The sequence below is a fragment of the Pelodiscus sinensis genome, chromosome 23 (assembly GCF_052426305.1).
Source record: "Pelodiscus sinensis isolate ZL-2025 chromosome 23, ASM5242630v1, whole genome shotgun sequence".
Classification (NCBI taxonomy): domain Eukaryota; kingdom Metazoa; phylum Chordata; order Testudines; family Trionychidae; genus Pelodiscus; species Pelodiscus sinensis.
The window spans coordinates 10,936,122-10,947,915 of record NC_143074.1 but is presented as its reverse complement, the minus strand read 5'-3'; the positions used below and the strand labels follow the sequence as shown (position 1 = coordinate 10,947,915).

Sequence of the window (11,794 nt, the reverse complement as noted above, 5' to 3'; positions counted from 1 at the left end):
ATGTAGATTGGGATGTAATGTCAACTGCGTCTGGTATTTTTGTTGAAACCATCTGGCAACCCCAGTAAGGGGGAGGGTATTGGCAGCAGAGCAGGTGCACAGTGCAGCAAGGGCACCTTTGCCTCAGAGCTCTAAATAGAAATGTCCTGGCTGGCATCTTGCTCTTCTCACCCGACAGCCCAACCTCAGCAGGAAAGCTGCAGGGCAGCAGCCACAAGTGGAACAGAAGAAAGATTAAGGAGCCACTTTTGGCCTCCCAGAGCAGAGGTGCTGTCACCTATGGGGAGCTAGAAGCAATCGTCTATCAAACCTGAGCCTCTGAGCACATGGGCAGCCCAGAGCTTTGCTAGGAGCAACTTTCTGCACTGCCCACTGGGGAGCAGGTGAAGAGTAGCTATTGAAAATCATTGTACAGGTTGAACCTCTTCACTCTGGCACTCTCTGGTCTGGCATGATTGTAGTTAGCCTGGTGTCCTTATCATGGGGGGGGGGGGGGGGAGGGGGCAACTTTGCTTACAGCCACCAGCCCTGGCTCTGTGTTCTGTGCTGTTACTTAGTTCTAGTTGGCCCCTACATGTTTTCTAACAACCCAGTAAGCAGCAGAAGTGTTGGTAATGCTGCTAGACAACATGGGTCTCCCCTGGTTCAGCACCAGTCTGGTCTCAAAGGTGCTGGACTAGAGAGGTTCAATCAGTACTACAGGGGAATGTCAGATGATCCCTAAAGTGCCCCTCCTTTTTCAGTTTAATGGAGTCCCAGCAGTATGTGCACACCAGGCCTTTACTGTCACAGACAAGTTAGTGAGATGGTTCATAACTATTTGGGTTTGGCAACTGGCAGAGACTCTCCTTGGAGCTTTGTGCCCTGGGCCCCACTCTGGCATTTTACCATTTGTCTCTTGCTACGAGGTTTCCTTCTTGGCTGTTTAATTCTCTTACAGGCTCTGGCACAACACTGCAGAGAGGCTCCCTGGAGAGGTGCTAAGAGCTGCTCCAGCTAACAGGTCCCTCTTAGGCAGGGGAAATGACACCAGGCACTTCTTACCACTGCGGCAGGGACAAGAACCCTGCATTGATGGCATTCCCATGCAGATATCTCAAGGCAGTATTAGCAGACTGGTTAGGAAAATTGGAAATGCTATGAAGCATCTAAACCCCTGGACCCGAGCTTTGGTTATGTTATTGCTGCACTTTAATTTATCCCAGAAAAAGCTACATGTCACATCCTCATCATAACAGGCCGCCCCATGACCTCGTGCCTGATCCCTACTCCAGAACAGTTTCCATATCATATACCTAACTCTCTGGTCTGCAGCAATCATAGCAGAATACAGGAAACAACAGCAGAATGAGGCCAGGAAGGAGAACCAGTGTCACCCCCAACAGGACCTTTCAGAGAGACTGCACAGTGCTTGTGTAACTGCCTGGAAAACCGATTTGAATCTGGGACCTCAGTGTAGCAGCCTCTACAGCTTGAGCTATAAAGCCAACTGACTCTCAGCTTAGGCTGTAGAGCACCCTTGTTCTTATCTCTCACTGTAGTGGTCTAAGTGCCACTTCATGGGACAGTGAACCACAGTAGGTCTGTGGGTTACACTTGCAAGGTTACATGCCGGCTGTGTGTTCTGATTCATTGCTCTAGTGTCATTTCTCCCAACCCTCCACCCACAAAGAGGAGGAAGAACAGTCAGAGACACCGCAGATATTTTGAGAGAGACTCCAGTTCTTCACCTATTAACAGACACCATACTAAAGAGTGAAAACATCCTGTGACTTCAGCCTTGCCCAACGGGCATCCTCTTCTTCCTCACAGCCCTATGGCCACTAGGAATGTGGAAAGTTACTCATAAGTATCAAGCAAAGCCAGTGGCTTCATTAGACCACATTTATCAGGACAGCATCTGAGCATCTCTCCCCTCCATTCTCAGGCACTGTCTAGCAGAATGTGACTTTCTTCTCTAGTCCCATTCAGCACACACGGCGGATAATGGAACAGCATCGAGAACAATGGAACATCTTCTGTACAACAGCAGAGAACCTCACCTCTCTATTACCTCCTCAGCACTGAGAGCCGGTAAGGAGGATACAGAGCTTGTGGCTTCCCCAGAACATGCAATGCAAGATCCAGAGGCCACATTCCCCGATCTCAGACAGAGAGAGAAAGCATAAGCATGCATAAGAGCACGTGGAATGTGACACCCTTGGTAGTAATGCTGATGGTTCACCACCCCTCTAGTAGGTAAATGGGGACAGGGGGCTCCCTCCCTCACCTGTCTTTGATCCTTCAAGAAGAGCATTTTATTTTATCCATGATCTTGTTTTTTCACATGCTGGATCCATTAACACCTCTCCCCCTCCAGTAACCAGTTTAAAAATGACAGAAACAAACCAACAGAACTAAAAAAGGTGCCTGCTGCAGAGCAGGAACGTCACTGAAGTCTGGGCCCTTTGCTCAGTAGCACTGCCTGGTGCCAGAACAATGTCACAAAGACTGTGGAGTCCAAAACCACATGCATCAGTTTGCTGGGATTATCCCTATCTTGGTCCAGGTTCATAAGGGCTGGTGTTCTGGTCTCTCGCTAGAGAAGTTCTGTGGGTCAGACAGTTTCACTTCCCTTTGAGCACTAAACTGTAGCTGGATACAAGTCTCAGGAGTCATGGAAAGAAGGCGCAGTGAGGTCCAACGTTCTTTCAAGCACGTAACAGAGTCCGAGAGCAGAGTGTCTCTTGTTTCTGCAGATAAATATCTCGTCCCTGTTGAGATGCTGCAGGCAGGCACCTTCTCCCCGCCTCTCCCATTCTGCTGTCCTCAATCTAATTTCTTTGCAGGTTTCCTGTTCTTCCACATCACAATCACTACAAAAATCCCTAATACGGGAAAGAGGGAGAGACTGAGTAAAACATAAAACCCGTAGCTGCTGTAGCTTTTTAAACACACTGCCGTGAGAAACGGAACCGCATCACAGAAGAGAGAGATTTCCAATGTGCAGGAGCCCACAGTCACAGGCAGGGCACTGTTGTGAGGAAGCTCACAACACACGAGCCTTAAATACTGGCAGTTCACTGTGCCAAATAAGATGGAACATGGGTGTCCAACCTTTAAAGAGATTAGAATAAGATAGAAATGTGACTCACCTACACACAGCACCAGAAGGAGCCCTGCGATCACAGGAATGGTCACCGAATACTCCCGGGGCAAAAAGAATTTGTGAATCCCATGATCACTGTCAATAAAGGGCTGCAGGAAACAAAAGTGAAGGGCACCACTAAGTTGGGCAATACAAAGACAACTCTCCAGCACCCAGAGCTTTGTGGCTGTAATGCCAGGACAGTCGACCTCAAGAGCTATGATTAACCTGAGGCTTGAAAACTAACCCCAAGAAACGAGAACTAGAGAGCAGTAGGTACTTGAGCTACCGCTGCAGACAGACAATGCAGTAAGTGAAAGGCAGCTGAACAAGTGCAACAGTCCATGGTAGCGTAGCAAGCATGTGACACCTTGAAAGGACAGAAGTGCCGCTATCTAGTGGCTTATGCATATGGGGTAAAAGACTCAGGTTCTAATTCACACTTCCTCACTGCCTGGGACTGAACAAATGACTTATCCCCCAGGAGGATATCGCATCCCTTTCTTGGAGAGTCATGATAATATTTACTCCACAGAGATGTTGCAGGTGTAGATAAACACCGCAGAACACTTTACGCCTACTGCTTCCCATAAATCTTTATAGAGCACTCAGAGAGTGTACAAACAATATAGCAAGGGTTGGCAACCTTTCAGAATTGGCATGCCAAGTTTTAACTTATTCACGGATCTGTGTGCTGGGGTACAGTGACCATATTTTCTGAACCAGCTGCAGCTAGGGAGAACAGTTTTACTTAAATTATTAAACAGATTAAGCGTTTTAACTCTCTCATGTTAGTTTATCAAACTTCATTTTAAATAAAGTAAAATATGTTCAACACAAAAGGTTTCAATGTTTCCTTTATTTATGGCAAGGGTGGGGAACCTTTTTTGGGACAGGGGTCACTGACCCACAGGAAAATCAGCTGGGGACCACACAAGTGAGAAGCAAAAAAACTCCTCCGAACTCCCCAACCCTCACTGATGTGGCCCCCAACTGAGACACCTCACTCCTCCAGTGCTCCAGACCCCTGGGGTGAGGGGAAGGAACAGGGAGGACTGAAGTTCAGGGACGGCCCACCTCACTTGGGCCTTGTGCAGGTCAGTGTTGGCACAAGGTTAAACTTTATCCAGACTGTTATGCAGCTGCAGAGCACCATTACTATAGGGTGCGACAGACAATCCTCCTCCAACCCACAGACTGACGTTCCATTTCCACGGGCAGAGGGACAAAGAACAGTCTCCCCGAAGCAGTAATAAACCATCAACATCCCCACTGGTATAAGCAGAGACACGAGCGCATCATTACTCCAAGGAGCAGAACTACAGTCAAGATTGAACACCCACCGCTTCCCTCTGACACCGGCATCACAAAGTTCTCGCTGCCCATACAGCCTGTCTCACCCTACAATCCTCCCTCTCCTCTGCCATTAGCTTCTCCTCTAGCAGTGGCACCTCTGGGGCGGTCGGAAGCCGGAGGTACTGCTGCTGCAGCCACACGATCCCAGGTTGGCCTCAGAGGAGCTCCAGCACTGCCTTCACCCCCCCCAGCCTAACCTGCTGCAGGGAAGTGGGAGGGCTCTTGAGGCTGCGCAGGGGAGGAGGGGCAGGACTGAGCTCCTGCCCCATGTGCCACTTAAAATTGGCTCACATACCACTTATGGCACACGTGCTGTAGATTGCCAACTAGGGACGTAAGCGACTAATCGACTAGTTGACCATCTGATAAGCAAAAACTCATTGGATAGGCAGCACATTAGTCTACTAATCACTTCCCTCCTTGCTGCCTCTATCACAAAGAGGCAGCAAGGGGGGGAGAATGAAAAGGGTGCTGGAGGGAGCCGGCTTAAAAGCCCATTCCCCCCAGCTCCATGAGAGGGGGCCAGGGTGCAGCGGCAGCCAACTTTGAAATGTACAAGAGTCCCCAGTAGGGCTCTTGTACATTTCAAAGTTGGAATGTGGCGTGGAGCTGGGGGCCAGCAGGGAGTTCAAAGGCAGAACATGGAACTTCTTATCAATTATTCGAACAGTCGATGGAAATCCCATCGACTATTCCATTTGTTAATTAATAGAAATTTAACATCTTTATTGCCAACCCCTTCAAAATAGGGTTTGTAATAGCAGAACAATCAATTTTTTAATTTAGAGGGGGAACCCAAAACGTTCAGAGCTGGAAATGGAAGCTACCAGGGATTCAGAAGCCAATCTAAAGCTTTAACAAATCTCCCGAGTCTGAGAAACGGACTCAAAAAGCTTAAAAAAAATAGGATGCTTTTCTAGAAGATTTCCTATTCTTCCTGCTTCCTGTGGGCGGAAGACCCCACAAGAATGGACTCTCATCGCATTTCATTTCTGCCACTTCCCTTGAGAATCAGGAAACAGATGAGACATGTGTAATAAGAAGAGGGCCTAAAACGTAGCCCATCAAAGGCTTGGTGTGGGGCCTAGGCAACAATGGTCAAGCAAAGTTAAGTTGTGAGCAAGTGGCAGGCCCTGCTCACAGAACTTGACAAGAACAGGACTGATATTGCAGAAACACTCATATCTAAGAGAAAGTAGGCACCAGCCATTAACACAGTCCAGAAGGATGGTAACAGAACACCTCATTAGGAGACATCTTGGTACAGGTTGGACCTCCTGGTCTGGCAGGGGATCGACAGAATTTGCTGGACCAGGGGAAGTCTGCCCTTCCATGAGCCCCGAGTTAGCTGGCCCCATCTACCCTCTTTGCTGCTGCCGGCACCAGCCCCAGGCTGCCTTTGGTGGCCAGGGTTTTCTGGCGCTGGCACATGCGGTCACATTTCCCCAGCCCTGCGCTGCAACCAGCAGCTGGACTTCTCTGGTTCCTGACCCCGCACAGCTGCTGGCTGTCAGGGCTCTCCAGCTCCATGCTGCCACAGGGAGCCAGGCTTCTCCAGCCCTCAACCGCGCGCTGCTGCGGGCGACTAAAATTCCCCAGTGCCTGGTTCCGCACTGCCGCAGGCTGCCAGGATTCTTTAGTTCCTGGCCCAGCACTGCTGTGGGGTCCTCTGGTCCCATTGTCCCCGGGGGGCTGCTGGCCCTCTTTCCATTAAGCTCCCGAGCTCTCTGGTCCAGGAGCATCTGCTGTCTTGCTGGACCACAGATATTGCGGGACCAGAGAACGCTGGTTTTCAGAGGTGCAACCTGTACCAACACACTCACTAGAAATAACAGGAACATACCAACCAGGGATGTAAGCAACTAGTCTACTAGTAGACCATCCGATAAGCAAATCCTTATCGGATAGTTGACTAGTGACTCAACTAGTAGCTTCCCCTCCCCCCTTGCTGCCGCTATCAGAGAGAGTCAGCAAGGGGTGGGGAGCAGGATACGGTGCTGGGGGGAACCGGCTTAAAACCTGGTTCCCCCCAGCACAATCTCCATGGGAAGAGGGGACAGGGGTGCAGCGGGGAACTGGTGGCACTTTTGCCTTTGAAATGTAGCAAGAGCAAGACTGTTCTGCCCACAGCATGGAAGTGAACACTAAGGAGACTTTTTTGAAAACCCCAGAATTATTCTGAGTTTGAGTTTTGGGTGAAGGTTCAAAGGGGTGGAACACTGCAGTTATAACTTTATTCAGATCACCACACCTACCCCATCAAAGCACACTGATACAGATAATTCTTTGGGGTTCAGCTTTGGTCAAGGTTCAGAAGATCAAGTGTTTGAAGGGATGAGTGAGCAAGAAGGAGTTTATAGTAACGGTTTTACAGTGAGCATAAAGCTAGACAAACAGGTCTAACAAAAGTCTAAAAGAAACACAACAGTGAAGCCATTGAGACTGCAATAACCAGAGTGCATGCAGGAATCCATACCAGTATAATAATCCAGATGGTGTAGTAAACAAAAAGAACAAGGCTAAAGGCTACCAAGCCAAATCCGACCAGCTGGTCCATTGCTGTGGCCTGGAATACAAAAGTAACAAGTCAAAACAATTCAGCTCCTCCAACTGAATTATAGAGAGTACAAATGGCACAATGACATTTAAAATACAAGTGAATATTACAGCACCTAGTACAATGGGGTCTGGTCCATAACAAGCAGTCCTATGTATTATGGTAGCACAAATATATGATAAACATATAGGTGTCCTTTCTATGTTGCAGTATTTACTCAGGCTAAGTCTACACTGCCACTTTACCGCACTTCAACTTTCTGGCTCACGGGTGTGAAAAAACAACCCCCTGAACACAGCACCTTACAATGCTGTAAACTTAGCTACAGTGCTAGAAGCCATGCTCCCAGAGCAGTTAATTACTCCTCTGGTGAAGGTGGTCTACCTAGAGAGCTGGGAGACCTCTGTCCCAGCACACTTGTAGTGACCACACTGCGGCATTCAAGTGCTGCTGCGGCTGTGCTTTAAACTTTCCAGTGTAAACAAAGCCTCAACTCCTGGCCATGAAGATGTAGTTTTGAAACAAAAGCCAACAAAGAAAAAATACTTGGACAAATAATTTGCCTTAAATGCCTCATTGATAAAACTCATCCCCTCTTGCTCTGAAATAGAGACAATTTCTTATGCTTTGTGAGATGCTCACCAAGGTGTGATCCACTCACTTGTATTGAAGCCGTTACTCATCCACAGAGCTTGCAACGATGTCCCCCTGTGCTATGATCCTAGAAACCTCAAGCTAAGTAGAGTCAGAGCAAGTCAGTTAGGAGACCTTCTAGGACAGCAGTTCTCAGACTGTGGGTTATGACCTGGTTTTAATTAGGTCAACAGGACTGGCTTTGACTTGCTGGGGCCCAAACCAACGCACCAGCCCCACCACCCAGAGCTGCAGCAGAAACCCAAGAGCTTCAACCTTGGGCAGTAGTTCTCAGATTACAGCTCCCTGCCTGAGGCTTGAGCTTTGTCCCCCTCCCTTCAGCCTAGGGCATTGGAGGCTTGGCTTTGGCCCTCCCACCCAGGGCAGTTGGGCTCAGGAAGATTCAGGCATCAGTCCCCACTAGGGATGTAATAGTAGTAGATTAACCAACTAACTGATAAGCAAAATGCTATAGACTACACTCATTTCCCCCCCTCTCCTTTGCCAGCAAATTTTTTAGCAGGATGGCCAGTAGTCCAACTCAGTCCTGATTCACACCAGGTATGGCACCTATTCCTGCTGCAGCTCTACATTTGAGGTGTATTAGGAACCAGATGGGCAAACAGCCTGGCTCAGTTCCAGCTCACGTGGGGTCTAGGAGCTCAGCCTCCCTCCTCCCCCCAGATAGGGGCTGCTGCACACTACGGGGGGTGACAAGCAGCCGGTCTGCAAGGGGAGCTGGTTTTTAAACAGAGGCAGCAGCACGGAGTGGCAGGGGACTCGTCAGGAGTGGGAACAGAGCGCACTGGCTGCAGACCTTGTTCTATTATAGAACAGTTGACTAACGGATAAGAATTCATGAGGTTAATCGACTATTCAGTTAACCAATATTTAACGTCCCTAGTCCCTGATCCTAGGGTTGTGCAGTATTTTTTGTTGTCAGAAGTGGGTCATGGTGCCATGAAGTTTGAAAACCCTTGTTGTAGGAAAACCCAAGAAGCTGTCACAAGTGGTGGGTGAGGATTCACTACAATCAGCACTGACTTTGATCCAGAAGGGTGTAAAGAGGCACTGTGCTACTGGGAATATCTTTTTTTAAAGATATACAGAAAACCAAACTCCTGAGATTACTAATGAGCCAAGGCACTTGCTGAAATATTAGGAATGTTCACTTACCTATCCTGGCCCAATTCTAATTCATGTAATTACAACCTGGCTGGCCAACACACTCCTGAATTCAACTTATTTTGAGAATCTTAACATCTTGCATGTATGCTTAAATTCCTCAACATAACATTAACACAGCTTCATTGTGAGGCCAATATAATCATCTGATTTGATCAACAACACGTTCACCTATGAGAATCCCAATGTACTTCATCACTAAAAGGCAGCCGCCTCTGGGGTGGAACATGGATGTCATTCTGCATTATAAAACTTTGCTTTTAAAGGCAAGAAGTGACGGGGACAGGAGCCAGTGGGTGAAGGGCATGGAAGGGGCTGGTTCCATGGTGCGCAAGCGGAATGCAACTGCCAGGGTGGGAACCTAGTCTGGACACCGGCTAAGCCAGCACATGGGAGCGTCTGGGTCCGAAGTGCCCAGGGCTTGGGTTTTACAGCTTCCCATCAACGCTGCAGCTCCAGCAGCCCAGCACCCGTAGCCCCGGGGAAGGCCCCAGGGGGGAGCCAGCCTCAGTCTACTCCACACTCATGCTCGCCCGGCCCCATCGGACCGGGGTGTGTGTGTGGGGGGGGAGGGTGTTAACCCCTTCGCGCCCCTCCCCCATCGGACCGGGGTGTGTGTGTTTGGGGGGGGTTAACCCCTTCGCGCTCCTCCCCCATCGGACCGGGGTGTGTGTGTGGGGGGGGGGTTTAACCCCTTCGCGCCCCTCCCCCATCGGACCGGGCGGAATTAACCCCTTCGCGCCCCTCCCCCATCGGACCGGGCGGAATTAACCCCTTCGCGCCCCTCCCCGTGCCCGCTGCCGCTCAGCTGAGAGGGAACCAGTTCATACCAAGCTCCTCTCCCGGGGGGCAGACGGGACTCACCATCCCCCCCACTCACCATGGTCCCCACCGAGCGCGGCCACTTTCTCCACCGCAGCCCCCCCCCCAGCCGGCTCAGCTACTTCCGGGAGACCCAAGCCAATCAGTGACCAGCACTTAGATCTCGTAGCATCCCGGGTGTTGTCTTGGCACAATTGCATTATGGGGGATGCAGGCTCTAAGGAACGCCTTCCCAAGGCATCATGGGAGATGTAGGCTCCACGCGGCACCTCTCCCAGGGCATCATAGGAGATGTACGCGCCACGTGGCGCCTCTCCCAGAGCATCATGGGGGATGTAGGCGTATCTTTTTCCAAGACTCTGGAGACAGTGCTGGGCAGAATAGGGTTGCCAGATGGTTTAGCAGGCAACCAGGGCCGGACCCCCTCCCCTCCCAAAAAAAGCACCGGGAATTTTTTGTTGACCAAAAAAAAAAAAAAAAAGCACATCGGGCCACCAAAATGCAGTCGCAGCCCCTTTAATTGGTGGGTCACTCCCCCCATCCCCAGGGTTGCCAGGTGTCCAGTTTTCGCCCAGACTGTCCGTTATTCAGGTCTCCCCGTCCAGTAAAAAAAACAGAAAATACCGGACATGTGAAGTGTCCAATATTTCCTATTTCCCTCAGACGGAAGCCTGACAGGGACAATATGCGCCTGCGTGTCTAGTGGGGTGGGCGAATGAGGAGAGTGGGGCCATTTAAAGGCACAGCACCCTTTTTTTCCCCCCAACAACTTTGGTCTCCCCCCAGGGTGTTCGGTATTTTTTGTTAAACCATTGGGCAACCCCTACATTGGGCACCAAGCCAGGAAAAGCAGAAAATACCAGACATTTTATGTGTCTGGTATTTTCTCAATTTCTTTACTGGACAGAAGGCACAAATACCTGACCATCCAGTTCAATACCAGACACCTGGCAACCCTAGAGCAGAGCGTTGGGTGTGTCTGTCACAAAAGCTTTGGGCACCATGTAACCGCCACCAGTAGATCCCTGCAAGTTTGTGGATGTGGCTTCAGATCCACAGGGGTACATGGATCTTTCCATGGATGATTTTATCAAACATCAAGCTACGACTCTGGTTCTAGCAAGGGTTTTCTTTCTAATTCCAACAGAAAGAGCCTTCCCCCCAAAAAACAAACCTTCCTCTTCAGTGTTTGTACAATTAGACAACTCCAAAGGGAAGGAGGAAGCCCTGGGAAATTATGATCCTCCCCTTGCCTAGAAAGAGAACTGCAGCAGGGCACTGGGTCCCTTCTCCAGGGGGCAGAGCACTGAACTTTAACTCTTCCCTAATTATCACCTACTAAGCCAGCAGTGACTTAGGCTCTTTAAATACTCTATTTTAGGGCTTGTTTGTCTACATGGGGAAATCTACCAGTGTAATTATACCAGTATAATTAGTCACATGGGTGATCACTTATTCCATATTTAAAGCGTGGTGTCACATTCACTGCAGACACTGACAGCTTCCTGTACAGAATTCAGCCCCACCATGGAAAGGCTGTCAATTCGGGTTCCCTCAGCCAAGAGAACCACCTCCACTTATTGGGGCCCAAGTCATCCAAACTTGGGATGGGAATGACCGAGACCAGTTTATAGATATGGAGGAGGTACTTGGGCCTCCAAGGAGAAGGGGAGGGCCACTCTGGGCTGTATCAGGGGAAAAGGTTGTCCTGGAGGTCTGGGCACCTGCTCTGATTGTTTCCAGGCCTGTCCTACAGACCCCTGAAGACTCTGACTCATTTCAATTAAAACTCCCTGCATGATGCCTCTCCTGCCTCAGACCCTGTCAACCCACAGATGTTGTAGATTTTATCCAGAGTGTCTTCCCCTACAGCTGCCAGACTGAGGACATGGCTGCATCATACTCATCTGGTTAGCAGGTGCACTAGCCCTTTACTTTCTGTTCAGTTACTAGATCTCTCAGCCCCAACTCCTCCCAATTTCTGTACAGAAGCAGCAAGGGGAAGCACCTTCACCTCAAAAGTTCTGCTTCAATCCCACCTGGTTGGGGATTCAGCTCTGGCAGCTGGGTACCAGAGAGCAAGGAACAGGAAACCATAGGAACTGACAAGTGAG

General features: G+C 49.6%; 1 protein-coding gene across 1 annotated transcript; it reads right to left on the bottom strand.

The window, feature by feature from the left end:
• Window positions 1–1,702: 1,702 nt before the first annotated feature.
• Window positions 1,703–9,878, bottom strand: DPM2 (dolichyl-phosphate mannosyltransferase subunit 2, regulatory). Its single transcript, XM_006136330.5, has 4 exons — window positions 9,739–9,878; window positions 6,960–7,049; window positions 3,135–3,237; window positions 1,703–2,867 (listed from the first exon to the last, which is right to left on the bottom strand). Exons 1-4 carry the CDS (start codon window positions 9,739–9,741, stop codon window positions 2,809–2,811), a joined length of 255 nt encoding a protein of 84 aa, XP_006136392.1. The 5' UTR covers window positions 9,742–9,878; the 3' UTR covers window positions 1,703–2,808.
• Window positions 9,879–11,794: the final 1,916 nt, after the last annotated feature.